Source organism: Pinus tabuliformis, chromosome 8 (assembly GCF_031772625.1).
Source record: "Pinus tabuliformis cultivar Carrire ecotype Pingquan chromosome 8, CPIR1, whole genome shotgun sequence".
NCBI classification, from domain to species: domain Eukaryota; kingdom Viridiplantae; phylum Streptophyta; class Pinopsida; order Pinales; family Pinaceae; genus Pinus; species Pinus tabuliformis.
Window position 1 is genome coordinate 1,424,173,881 of NC_142294.1, and position 15,278 is coordinate 1,424,189,158.

A 15,278-nucleotide genomic window follows, 5' to 3' on the forward strand; every position below is an offset into this window, starting at 1 on the left:
TGAAATTTTTTTGCTTCATGTCTTCATCAAAGACCCTTGTGAAGAAAGAAGAATTTGAGGACTCACTTGTAGAAGTAGTCATTATCAAAATGAACAAAAGAACTTCGAACAATATTAACAAAGAGCTTATTCAAGCAACATTTTGAAACAAACCCCTTGTGCTTCAAGTATTGCTTTGAGGTCCTTCGGGATAAGAAGAATGCCTTCAACCCTTCTTCCTTCTTGTCCTCTCTTGGACTTAGCTAACAATAGATTTCCCTGAACCTTTGCAAACTCAAACAACAGTCAGTTTACAAACAATCAAACAACTAAATTCTTTCTACTGTTTGAACACCTTTCAAGTCAAACAAGCATATAGATTGCTTTTTCAATCAGGCATCCTGATCTGATATCACCTGCATCATGATACCATCTGCTATGGTATAACTTACTCTGATATAACCTTCTTTGAAGGTGGGGTTAATCAACCTGATGCTCTGATATAATCGCTCTAATACCACCTAATCTGAAATGGGGCACTAAAGGCTTCTTGTCAAGCTTACAAGAACCTCTCCCACTCCAAAGCTTATATATTCCCAAGATCTATGCTTATAATTGATAAATGCGGAATTAAAAGAACTTGAAATAGGTGAATGCTTGTGTTTGTCCTTAACTGTTTATGTGTTTTGAGTTCATTTGCTTATGTTGGAATAAAACTTAGATAATAGTAAATAAAAGCAGAAAATAAGCAAAAGCATGAGACAATAATGTAATATGGAGTTCACCCTGATATCTTGGGCTACGTCTCCTTGAGCTCTAGTCAACTCGACTAGGCTCTTTGGGATTATGGCTGAATTCTTTTACAAGCTCCATGCTCAACTCCATTGGTTTACAGCTGAACCTATAGGTTTAGAATACCATCTTATCTCGCTCGCTGTCCTTTAGTTGTAGACAAATCTAGGCTTCTCGGGACTTGACTCCTTCTGTCAGTGCTCTAAGATTCTTGAGCTTCTGGCCTCTCTGACTCCCTTAGAATTCTGTATTGTCTTTGGAATCCTTCTTCTGTCTTCAATACAATAGTCACCAGCAACAACTTGATCATTCCGATCTCTTTGCTATTCTGACTTCATTACAGCTTCATGTATTATAGAAGTTTGTTTGAGCTCTTTGGCTCTTTGGCTCTAGCTCTCTAGCTAACTGGCTCTGGCTCTCAGCTCTCTGGCTCGTCTGGCTCTGGCTCTCTTAGCTATCTGGCTTTGTCCGTTTAGCTCTGCCTCCAACCTTTGATGGCTCTGCCTCTGCTTCGCCCTCTGGCTCTGAAGCTCTCAAGCTTTTTGGCTCTCGGCGCTCAAGTTCTCGGGCTCTCTGTCCCTTTCGTGTTTCACTCGACCTCCAAGCGACTCTCGGCAACCTTCAGTAGCTCTGTCAATTGAGCTCTTGGTGTATTTGTGAGGCATCCCTCCGGCTCTGCGGCTTCCCATCCATTTCTCTGTGTGTAATCATTCCTTTGTCTCTTCGACTAGTCCTCTGTCTCTCTGGCTCTCTGGCTCTGCGACTAGTCATTTGGCTCTGTGGCTCTATGGCTCTTTGCGTATAACGCATTCCTGTTACAACGCATCATTGTTAAAAAATGCCTGCTTACAGTGTGGCACAATGATTTTAGAACAGGGACAGTTACAAAGGAATCAACGGCCTCTTTCTAAGACAAAATCCGCGAAATAACCATATTTCTAATACATAGAGAATATACACTATCAGGCGCAAAAACCGGACTTCAACTGGAATGCAACTGCATCTATAATCCCTTTCAGGTCTGCACTTTATCGCATATTGCTATTGCATGGCGTAGGCCAAAACAACCCAATACACGGGAAATACATAGAAATCCCATAATACCGGATTTCAAAATTTATGAAATCGCATCCATAATTCTTATCGGGTCCACGCCCTGATCGCAAATTGCAATCACATATGTCAACGGCCGTTTACGTCGGGATTCGCCGGTTGCCAACCGCCAATATCGGCTCATCGCATATCGCTATTGGAATGGCCCGGGGGTTCTTTCCATATACTATGCAACATTGTGATGCGATTTCATGTCGCCGACGCCGATTCGCCGATCCAATCATCGCAATCGCAAGTCAGCACTGTTGCATTTCAGCGCCATCACTGATCGCATATTAGCATATCGCAGTGCTACGGGTCCTTCCCTTTTGGGTGCGCCAATCAGCCAATTGCAATCACTAATTGCCTCACCCGAGGTTCCGACATCGCATTAGGCCTATCTCTGATGCGATATATCAGAGAACGTTGATTGGGGGTCCGTTTATGTCCGCCCTTTTAACCTTTCCGATGCGATTTTTCCATATAAGGCCTTAAGCCCTTTTTTATAAGAATTTGCATCCTTTTCAAAGGACAATGGGCAAACTTCTTTCTGCAATAACTCCATCATCCAAAGTCCATTTTAGCCCATTCAAATTCCATTAGATTCAGATTGAAGAGATCTATGCAATGGGAGTATTTCCAAGAGTATCCCTTGACTTTCTTTTTCCTCTATGAGGAACATTTTTAGACTTAGAAGTCTATTCTAGATCCATTTTGGATCACTAGCCTTGATCCATCTTAACCCCAAATCTATCAAACACTGAGAGAGATGAGATCTCTCAAGGTACAAACCTTTTCTCATGTTTTGCACTAAAAAAATGGTTTCCACCTCAAGAAATTCAATCCCTCTCAATACTTAATGAATCCAAAATTAAGATAGATTATATTTAATAAAACAATATTTAATGATTTTTTCCATAAATTTCATAAAAACAAAAAATAAAAAATTATTTTTAACTATAATTTCAATTGTAATAAAACAAAATAATATCCACAACAAAATTATCATATATATAATATAAATCCTCAACTTAATTCTCAAAATAAAAAAATAAAGAAAGAATATAAAATTAAAAAAAAAAACAAACAAAATACTAACAAAGACTCTTTGATTAAAGTTAACCCCTCCCTTACCCTATCCTACCTCCCTTTTGCTTCAGCCCAATCAAAAGAAGCCTTCGAATTAAAATATGGTTAATCGTTATTCATTATTTTAGACATTATTATTAACACATTGCTAACTTTGTCATCATATCATGTGTTATAGGCATTATTGGTTCCAAAGCGAAAGTATGATAATAGTCTTTACACTCATAGGTGGTGTTTACATAAGTCTTTTCGGATACATACGATAAAATTGGAACGACCTAAAGAAGAGAAGCCCTTCCCAAAGGATGACATGCACCAATAGAGAAATGGTCCAAATTTTTAACATATTCCTGGTTATCTAATCCAATTAGTTACTAGGTTTTCACCAGACGACCAGGTTCAAATCCCGGTAACGGAAAGAGCATGGAGAGGATTGCACAAATAGAGATGAGGTAAGATTGATATTGTTTAGTACCAAGGTTCAAATTGCAGTAACTAGATTGTTATTCTTATAAAAAGGTGGTGTTTACGGTGCGTTGAAATGAAATAAAACGATGTTAGAGACTCTTGACAATTCAATTATATATATATATATATCCCTGCAGCATCATGCCACAGAGACGTGGACGGTAATAAAGGAAACCCGTGATTTATGTTAACCAGGCCAAACAATTGACTCGAGGAACACGCGTTAAAAATTGCTTTCGTGAAATTTTAAAGCGGCACCCTATGTGGAGATAAGATTTCAACCCTCGGAATTATGCATATTATCCACGCATGGCATGTAAAGATTCAATTCAGTTCACATTTAAACCATTGTCTTTTTTGAAGCGGAGATTCATATAATTTTTGTCCTTTTTTAAAGGAGATTCATATAATTTATATGATTTTATAGTATTTTCATTATAATTTGAGATAATTAATTAAAATTTATTAGATTTAAAATATTGTTAATTTTTTTCCATGGCTATGTTTAATTAGATCAGGTTAGTACCAATGTTAAATGAATAACTATTCTGTTAAGCTCGATATTGAATAGAAAATTGATATTGACTCAATATTAAATAAAATAATCTTAGGCCAAGAGAGCCTGAGAGTCTCAATATTAGATTAAAATAAAATTGTTGATCAATAAAATGCTATCGCCAAAATCCAATGAAACAAAATAAAAGATAATATTGAAATTTATTTCACATCCAATGATTAATTAATATCTGGTGTCATAGCCAACTGTTGTTGTCTGATGGTCATTGCGCCATCCTTTGCTCCGACAAGCCTGCTTTATTTTGAAGGTTGATTACAACTTACATTGCTTTATTTTTGAAGGTGGCTTGTAACCGACTGACATCTTTATCTTATCTTGATTATTGATTATCTGAATATTTTTGTAATCATAGCCGTGGTCAATTATTTGACTGAGCCTATGTCAGTTTGATTGGAATACTTTGCGAATGAGTAATCAAGATAAATTTAGAAATTACTCACTCCGTAATTCGTTGTAATTTTGTCATTCAGTTAAATTTGGAGAAAAAAATTAATAAAAATAGAGCAAAATCTAGATTCCAGCAACTTATTCAATCAATATGAACATCAGACAAGCTTATGTAACTTTATCATTCATTCCTTTAAAAATAGAACAAAATCTAGACTCCAGCAACTTATTCAATCAATAGAGTACATTTAAATAGTGACAAATAAATATGTATTGGAAGAATAAGAATATGATAATTAATACAAATGGTCCTGAGATAAAAATAGAAATGGCAGTGCGAGAATGAAATCCGTGTCCAGTATCCTTCTAAGAATGTCAAGCTGGAAATCCAAGCGGGAGAATGAATGTTAAGTATTAGGCGCCAATGTTTCAGTATGGTTTCGCTCCAACATAGTTTCCAGGAGAGTAGTAATTGCATGTGATGAGTGTGTCACCACTGTTACATTTGATGATGGCACATCCGACGTTAGTTGTCGTTCTCCAGACAATCTGAGTGTAGTGCGTGCAGTCCTGACCAGAGCTGCAACTATTATTTGCATAATTATACCACTTTTTCATCCACCCATGCACCCACTGCCTCTGTAGCGTTCCAACCTCTGCCACTCCCCCAGAATATGTTCTCTCCGAATGGACCCTCGGAATGCTGAAGGAGGCAATCTACCCTTCTTTTCCTTGCGTAACTGCGGGCATAAGTTGCAGGCTTGACATCCCATTTCAGTGGAGGGACTCCCACTTGTTTTCTCGCCTCGTTCTGCGGAACCAAAAATCGTTGAATAGTTTCACTAATGTTCGCACCTGCTTTCGCAACCATTTGTAGGTTGCAGATTGCAACGATCAAGGAACCTACTACAACCAGAAGACACGATGACTGCGTCATTTTTGTGGCAACAATAGCAAGGCAGCAGCTAATACTCGACAGATGGATCCTGGCTAAAGAAAATGCTTTAAGATCTGGCTACACTGGCTACACTGAGGTTGTTTATCTACTGTTTACAAAGTCAATTGACAGAAAAGGAAGAGAGATTTGTAATAAGAAGGAACGTGGCGAAAACATAAGCGGTAAAATACAGGCGATAAGCTATAGCGGACATCAGATCCTCTCAACAGCAAAATGTAAGGGATAAAGACGGACAGAAGATATGCATGGCTGGGCTCATATCACGGACAGATAGATATGCATGGCTGGGCTCATATCACGGACAGATCGATATGCATCGCTGGGCTCATATCATTTTTAATATGGAACTTCGAGAAGAGGCGGCGGGAACATATTTTCCTCGCTATGCACGTGGGCTAAAGCCCAAACTATGCACGAGATGAGAACGCCGGCGTCGTTGTTTGACATTGGCCGTAGGAGACACCCGTCACGAAGATGCACAGTGCCCTGATATGCGGCGCATCTACCATTTGCGAAGGAATCACAAACCACTGGTCGACGTCGCAAACAGGCAACTTAGCTCAACAATATCGTTTAGAAATCATTCACGAAGTAGAAGTCGGTCGATCTTGGTCAACAAGCAAGTTACTTCACGCACAAATCTCTTAAGACTTTGGTAACGTGATTCGCTTTGTGATTCGCTTTTTCCGTTTGAAAGTAAAAATATTTCATACAAATTTAAATATATACCTTTAAAAAAATCGCTAACGTGATTCGCTAAACCTGCTAACGCCTCATGTGGCTAATCCTTCTCACGGTGCAAAATAGAGCAGATTTACGTAGCTACCACGACTGAAAATCAGTAAGTATATGCTACAGCCATGCACATTTGTTTCTATCTTTGTAATTTTCCATTTTTTTTAAGACTATTGTTGGGAGGATATGATGTCGGCACTATGTTATCCCATATATCTTACTTCACGCTTACATTTGCTGAGCCACCTGAAATTCATCGACTTCTTCGTTCTTGTTACAAGTCTGCCTTGACTTTCTGTTAATAGTCTTCATCAACAATATATAAACAGCTCAGGTGTAGGCAGAGTTTAACATCTTTTGTTCAGCGAAAAATTTGCTCTGCAGTTGTAGTCAAGGATATTGCCGCTGCATCCGTCCAGACTTAGCCGTTACTTTGCTACTAATCGGGTTTCTTTTTCATTGTTGTTGTTAAAATGAACAGACGATTGTGTCTACTGGTTGTAGTCGCTGCCATAAGCACTGTAACGAGTAGCTTACACATGGTTGCAGCAGGTACGGGCATTAATGAGACGATTGAAGGATTTCTAGTTCCACAGAACAAGGCAAGGAGGCAAGTGGGAGTCCCTCCACTAAAATGGGATGCCACGCTTACCAAATATGCGCGTACATATGCAAGGGAAAGAAGGGGCGACTGCCTCCTCCAGCATTCCGAAGGGCCTTTCGGAGAGAACATATTCTGGGGAAGCGGCAGCCGCTGGAACGCTACAGATGCTGTTGGTGCATGGGTGGATGAGAGGAAGTGGTATAACTATGCAAAAAATAGTTGCAGCTCGGGAGAAGACTGTACCCACTACACTCAGATCGTTTGGAGAACAACCACTAAAGTTGGATGTGCGGCCATCAAATGTAAGAGCGGTGACACCTTTATCACTTGCAATTACTATCCTGCTGGCAACTATGTTGGCGCCAGACCATACTGAAACTTGGCACCCACCATTTAGTTCATTCTCCCTCTTGGATCACCATTTTCCCCTTACACTGATTTCATTCATTCACAGTACCACCTATATTCATATTCTTCCATTACATAATATTTCAACCTATATTCATATTCTTCCATTACATAATCTTTCATATTTTGGACGTAATTGCATATAGCCTGGTTGAAATCGTATTGATTCATGATTTTTGGATGTAAGTTTTTCTATATTGGAGCATCACATTATTTTTTTAGTACTTAATAAAACTAATCATTGATTATGGATCACACTAAGACCATTAGTGAACCTGCTCGAATAATTTTCTAGTGCTCAATACAACTCATCGGTCATGCTTGATCAGACTTAACAGCCACCGCCGAACGTGCTCTATTATCAATTAATGAATTGATAACTTATAATGAATTACGACATTAGTTACACGCAACGAGTGCAGTTTACTCCTCTCATAGTTTTCCTTCAATTGTTTGAATTGATCTAAATTTTTGTTGAATGTTTATGATTTAAATGCGTATTCCATGGATAGATTTCTCTAATGGTTTTGTGACCGTGTACCAGAATTTAAATTATGATGAAATATTAATTATATTTTCCCATTGAATTTATGAAAAAATAATGTTTACCAACACTCTTCTAAATAATAAAACAAATTTATTTATATGCCGTTAAATACAGAAGTATATTGCAATGCAGGGCTTCTAGCATGCTTCTAAATGATCTGGTCTACTGTCCCCTGCATTTAGTTCATGAGTCATTTTCATTTGTATACACTTTCTCATTTGTGGACATTACAACGACACATTCTCTATTACATTGTGCCATCGTCTATTGATTTCCACGTTAATGGTGGACCATGAAAATGATACATTTTTCCGAAGCTAAATTGACAACTTAAATATAAAGACTGGGAAAGTAAATCGTAACGAAGTTCATTATTGATTAGCTATGTTACAATGAGTTTTTGGAAAGTTGAGAATTTATTATTATTGATTAGCTATCTTTGAGTTTTTAGAAAGTTGAGAATTTATTATTGATTAGCTATGTTGGATGAGTTTCTGGAACTTGGGAAAGTGGAAACTTAGGTACGGATGGGTGTCGGGAATGATTAGAAGTTTTTCTAAAATTGACAAGAAACGACTAATTAGAAGTGATAATATTATATAATAAAAAAATATATATTTTTAATTATATAATAATTAAAATTAATATTGAATCAAAATATTCAAATAATAAAATCAATTTAAATATATAAATAACAAATATATAATCTCTCTTATATAAATATATTCTTTGGGTGTCTCTCTCCCTTAGTCTCTCTCTTTTATATATATTAAATATTAAAATGTCAAGTTCATTATGACACATGACGAGTCTCTAAAACAATCTGGCATAAAAATACAAAGGAACACTTTTACATATGTTTCTCTAGTTATTCTTAAGAGAAAAAGTAAAGCAACTCTAAAGTTTAAGTATTGACTGCCACATTCAATATGCACACACAATCTTTTGCAATATATATACATAAGGAACAAAAGAAATACTCATCAACATGACATCCTAGATAACGCCCTTACATCGAGGTGCCACACACTTCCTTAACCCATCAGGGGATTGCTCCAGTTTTTCAATTAATGATATAGGTGTAAAGGATGTCTTCGGCCTTTCTTCCTGCGAAGCTTTCAACTTAGGCTCATGTTTTGTGGGCAATTCAACATATTTCTCTATAGGATTTGTATTCCCCAACCCGAGAGAATGCCGAAACTCCAAAAAAAACAATCTTCAAAACTCCAAAAAAAACAATCTTCAAAACTCTCGTATCTTTCCCATGCTCCCATTGGAGCTCCTACTGAAAAGGAAACGTTCCCATACAGTTCCAAAACTCCTAGGAACTCGAGAACCATTGGAACGAGTTTCCCAAATTTTAAAAGCGATTCTTGTATAACATAGTTGATTAATTTATAAATAATATTACTAAAGAAAAAAATTAAAAAGTAATGTTTAAGTTTTATAGTAGTATAAATTTAATTTAGGTTATATATATATATATATTACATTTTATTCGTAATGGATATAATCAATATCTATTGAGTAAAAATTTAATATATATATTATATATTACTTAAAACTTTATGCATCAACTTAGGTGTGGTTTGTAAGATATATTCTTATCTGCGGGCAAAATGATGGTAGACTCAATAAGCTAGATTGGAGGCCTATCTTGAAGAACACTTTGGTATTTCGACAACAATCCACAACCCCCTAGGGACCATGCGAGTCCAATTCCGGTATCAGCTTTGGATGTCATGTCTGGTTCCTTTTTGTTCTCAATAGAAGGCTTTATGAGGACGGTAATTAATCACACTATTAAATTGTTTTTTTTTAAGTAGTATTATATTAGGTAAGTTTATTGAATGTTAAATTTTAAATAATATTAATCATTTTTAGTTAAAAGAATTAAGATATATTATTTTATGTTATTTAATATTTAGGAAGTTATTTATTAGGTAAGTTTATTGAATGTTAAATTTTGAATAATATTAATAAATTTTAGTTAAAAAAAGTAACATGTATTATTTTATATTATTTAATATTTAGAAAGTTATTTATTGTGGAAGGTTTTTATTTTAATTTAAGGTGGATAAAGATATGTTGATTTTTTTAATTTTTTAAATGATTGACTAGATTAATTCTCAAGGGAATATGTTCAATATATGCTTTGTTTGAATGGTTATCAAGAGTTGTAGTATGTTACAAAGTTTGTTAGTTTGCATTGATTTATAAGAAATTTCTTTCCACCAATTTTTTAGGGATTTAAGATTATTTCAATTCTAATAAGTTCATATCTTAAATAGATGGGGAAATTAATATATAAGCAAATTTTATTTAGCAAAATGGTCCATTTTACAATAAGATGTGTAATTCCTTTTTTTTTTCTCAAGTTAAATTAGATTCGTGATATGTGGCTACCGCCCACCAATTTCCTAGGGATTTGAGATTATTCCAATTCTAATAAGTTCATATTCTAGTTAGATGGAGAAATTAATATATAAGAAAAAATTATTTAGCAAAATGGTACATTTTACAATAAGATGTGTAATTCCTTTTGTTTCTCAAGTTAAAATTGACCCATAATCAGTTAAATATGTCCATTGGTAAGATATTCTTTGTATTGCAATAGTCTTTTTGTTGTAATAGATTTTTTGGTTATATTTATAAAACCTTCAACTATATCAACCACATTAATAATTTTAATATGATTGTATCAATAATTATGTAAAAAAAACACAAAGTTTTTGTGATAAATATTTTCCCTAAAATGATATTATGATTAAAATTAAATAATTAATAAAATGTAAACAAATTTATAATTTTGTTATTATTTTTAAATTAAAAACATTATGATTTTTTTTTAGAGATTCTTTTAATTAAAAATTGAAACCCATAAAATTGAAAATGAAATCATTCATTAAAACTACTATGAAAAATATTCAGTTAAATTCCTCTCTAACAATGTGGTTAAATAAAGAATGGTCGAGTAGCATGAAATAATGAAACGGTTGATTGCTCAAACGTAAGGATGGATTGTGTAAATCGAAACCCGCAAGTCTAAGTGACTTGAAGAGGGGTCTAGAGCGAAGTCACTTTTAACAAAAAACTATTGCTATATGGAAAAAAATAATAGTTCGTTATATTATGAAAGAAGAAGAGGAGAAATCTTCTCAACGATCTCTTCATGTATACCACTAAAAATAACTTTCAATCTTAAATGCTAACCTACTCTTGATAAAAAATTATTTAAGCCCCTGTTCCTAAATAAATAAATACGTCTTTTGACATGACCATAAAACTTCTTTTCCTGTACGTTGAAAATGGAATACAACGATGATAGAGACTCTTGAAAATTCGTATGTGGGATTTTAGAAAAAAATATGTACCGTGGATTATTTTAACAAAGGTAAACAATTAACTGAGGAACACCCGTTAAAAAAGATTCCATCAAATTTTAAATCGTTTGAAATGAGATTTCAACCCTCAGAATTATGCATATTATGGACGTACGGCACGGCGTCTCCTTAGAATAAAGATTTAATTCTGTTTACATTTAATAAAGGGAGATTCATATAATTTATATGATTTCATAGTATTTTCATTACAATTTATGATTCATTAGATTCAAAATTTTGTTTTTATTTATTTATTTATCAAAATGATGTTTAATTTAGATTATGTTACAGGGAAGAATTGTGGTTATTAAGTTTGTGTTTATGTCCTGATGTATTAATGTCTTTTATTTTATGATAATGATAAGGTTGGTAAAACCAGATTACAATTGGTTACTTAATTAATGAGTAATTAGGAGTTCTAATATGTTAACAAAAAGTAAATTATTTGCAATAGTTAAAAGAAACATTTGCCAAGAAACAATTACCCCTCTACCTAGAAAAGGGAAATATGGAGGGGGAAAGAGGAGCAAGAAGTATCTCATAGCTAGGTGGAATAAACCAGTTGGAAAATAGCTCAAACATAGTCAAAGGAGAGCACAGAACTTGAGGCTAGACAGGAGTCCTGAGGCCAAGGTACCATTGGTATAATCTAGTTGTGAAGGAGAGAAAGTGCTCAAGGGGAGAGTCTGGATGTGATTGCTAGGCTCGTGGCTGGGAGGAGAGACTTTCCAGATAACTTTGGAATTTTATGCTGATAAGTTAATCAAATAAGTAATATAGCTTTTATTTAAGCAATGATGATGATGGATTATAGAAAAATGCTTGCTTACAGTAACATAGTAGCTCATTATATGGCTTATAGGAAATTTACTCGCAAATAGTAATAGAATAAATCAAAATAGAAAAATCCTTTTATTACCATAACATAATAATTCAAATGCTCAGTATAGAAACAGAAAGAAATTCATGTCACAGGAACAATTGTAAATATACAGTAATGCCGTAAGGCTAGTAAATCATGAGGCCACAAATGAGCATTTTGTTCTTGCTTAACCTAGCCAAAACACGCATTTATAAATTGGAAAAGCAATTTTATTATTGCTGATAGAATAAACTGTATTTTAAAGTCGTAACAGAGGAATTCCTTCCGTCAAGTGGAGTGAATAAATCTCTCAGTCAAGCACACGAGAGAAAGAGATTATGCTTAAACAAAGCATGAAATAAACAGCTAGGTGACTCCTCAGGCACAAACATTTTAATAAACAATTTAAGCAGATGCATCAAATCGAAAACTGAAGACACTAACGAATATTCCAGAACAATTATATTGGAGCCGTAAACCCTTTCATAGACGGTTAATGAAAATTGTGTAGTTACATTTTAACTGAATAAGTAAAGCTTATCCCCAATGTTTTACAATAGCTGGGTGCGATGACCTATTTATATATAACCAAATGGAGGAAAAATCCAAGAAGAGGGGAGAACCCTCGAGTTCGTAATACCTCGAAAACTAACTATTCCGGAGGAGTTATGTACTCATTAACTTACAAAAAAATGTTTTAAATAGTCTTTTGAACCCAGAAAGCAAAGCAACATTATCGACTTTGTAACCATGATAATTAACAGAAATGGCATTTAACTATTTATACAGTCTTCCAGATAAAAGATAAGAACTGGGTAGGTTCCAGCAGAAACCCTCTGCCAAGCGATTTTCTGCATACATCTAAACCATAGCAATCAAACTGGGTGAGCTTCGGTGAGTAGTTTCCAACCTGTAGACAGCCGAGTAGGGTATCAGTCCTCATAACCTTGGAGGGTGCGGGATTAACTTCATGAGAACCCCGATAATGGCAGCACATTAGCTGTGACATCATAAATATATCATTATCAAAGGCATGCCTTCTGTTAAATAAAACAACTAAATACTAGAGCAACCGAGATTTGCAACCTCACCTGAGTATTGAAGGTCCCATCCGGGAGCAGTCCGCCTACATGGCATAAGAAAACATCACTTGGGTATAAGTAATATGCGGAAATAACTTGAACTGTAAAACGATGTCGAAGAATGTAAGCTCACCTTCCTGGAGTCGGCACCGAAACTCTTCAATCCTCGATGAACCAGAGAAACATTATGATGCCCCTGTACTTGGAGAGTTACCTGATAAGCCATTAAAATCCATGAGGCGGTAAAGCAAGTAATAGAATCAATTGGTATGTAAATGACTGTATAAAAAGGGTAAGCATTCCATTACCTCCCTAAGAAGGATAAACAACTAGCACCATAGCTCTTGATGAACAAGTTACAAAACCAACTGAATACCTGGTGGCCGAATTCGTTGCAAAGCGGCCGAACCATTAGCCACTGAATGCAAATGACCCTCCATCTGGTCAGAGGCAGTGGGCGGGGTAGTTGGAACAACCCTAAACTCTCTCCACCATCGGATTCCTCCAGACAGATCGACGAATGGAATCAAATAGATGTCGTGCTGATGCTTCAGCGACTGATAGATGCCTAACAGAGGACAACCCAATATCGCACTGCGTGGAGAGACGTACCCAGTGCTGTTACTCGGGAGCAGGGTGATGGGCCTAATGCCTCGAGGGAGGCCATGTGACTCTTTAATACATGACAAAGACCATAATGTAGGCTGTGCAAAATTAATAACATATAAAATCAATCAAATTTTCCATTGAAACACTTGCCCGCCACCTTGGAATATTAAATAATCAATGTAATAAATTGTAAGTTTAGGCCTTGTTACTTTTTTTATTATTATGTCATGTGTAATGGTTAGGGTGTTACAAATGGTATCAGAGCTCAGGTTCATACACTGAAACTCTTTGGAATATATATATATATATATATATAGATATAATGACTGTGATTTTTTTTTGTAATCTAACTAAATAAAATATATATGTGAACATAGATACCACCTCAATACAAAAAGACAGAATGTGGAGGAGCCCAGGACCACCCAATCCTCCAGAAACAACTTATGTGAATGCTAACCCTAACATTTGGATATAGTTGGGCGAGGAAACTCATCAAGCTAATGTAGTTTTACTCGAAACCGTTCAGCAGTTGTGTGCTGAGATGACAAATTTAAGAACAAACAATGAATGGTTATGTCTCAAATAGGAGAGGATTCTCAAAAGTATATCCAATCGACAGAACCAACGACATCCAGACCCTAGTGCTGAAGACACAGAGAAGACCCCAATGGCTCAGCATGGTGAGGAAAATGTTGAGTCAGCTGAAAGACACGGGGAAGACGAAGAAGGACGCTCGAACAATGTTTTCGACCAGCGTAAGACAAAAGGACATAAATCTGAATTACAAGGAGAATTCAAAAAGATTAAACTGTCACTCTTTGAAGGGGAATTTGAAGAGGCAGCGAAAGCTTGGTTAATTGATATGAGCAAATATTTTCAGATTTATGAGTACACCGATAAGATGAAGGCACGATTGGCAGTTTATCAGTTAAGGGGTAAGGCAACCCTTTGGTGGGAAGAAATCAAAATAGTAAGGAAAATTGACAAGGAACAAGTGACATGGAACAAATTCCAAAAACATTTCAAAGATAAGTATTTAACTGAACGTTATTATGATGAAAAAGAAAAGGAATTTCACGAGTTAAGATTGGAACCTTAACTATGGATGAATATGTGGCACGATTCACTTCCTTATTGCAATATGTGCCTTATATGCAGGAGGAAAAGGCCAAGATTCAGTGTTTCATTAGTAGCTTACCCAATTTTATGAAGGAGAAACTTGAGTTTGACTACCCCAAAACAATGGATGATGCAGTGCGGAAAGCCCGCATATGTTACTAGAAAATGAAACAGAAAAATGAAGTGTCTAAAGGAGGGTCAAACAGGAAGGGAAGGAGCCTGATTCCAAATAGACACACAAAATTTTCTAATGGCAGAAATATACAATAAAAACCTCTTAGTAAATTCCCAACAAGGAATCATCCCAAAGCTTCTTATTCTAAAACCAGATAGTGAGAAGGAGTTGGTAGATCTGTTAATGCCCAATAGTAAAAATTGTCACTGCAATGTTGGGGATGTGGAGTGTTGTAACATGTATTTTGTTGTTTGTTTAATTCATTGTTTCATTCAAAAGTCACTTGAAAAATATTTTGAAAAAATATAAGGCAAGTATATCGGAATCAAAATATAAAAGAAATGAAGAAATATATTGGATTTACAAAGGAAACAAGTGTTAAAGCATTAACATTAGACCTGAAATATAT

The 15,278-nt window shown here is 35.4% G+C and overlaps 1 protein-coding gene and 1 pseudogene across 1 annotated transcript; both read left to right on the forward strand.

The window, feature by feature from the left end:
- Positions 1-3,195: 3,195 nt before the first annotated feature.
- Positions 3,196-3,293, forward strand: LOC149240947 (U6 spliceosomal RNA; annotated as a pseudogene).
- A 3,323-nt stretch (positions 3,294-6,616) lies between these two features.
- LOC149240948 (pathogenesis-related protein PR-1-like) lies at positions 6,617-7,057 on the forward strand. The gene has a single exon (XM_089370383.1). The coding sequence runs from the start codon at positions 6,617-6,619 to the stop codon at positions 7,055-7,057; it is 441 nt and encodes a 146-aa protein (XP_089226509.1).
- The last annotated feature ends 8,221 nt before the right edge of the window (positions 7,058-15,278 follow it).

Coding starts and splice junctions, on each gene's coding strand:
- LOC149240948 (XM_089370383.1), top strand. CDS start 6,617: ATGGTTGCAGCAGGTACGGGCATTAATGAGACGATTGAAGGATTTCTA.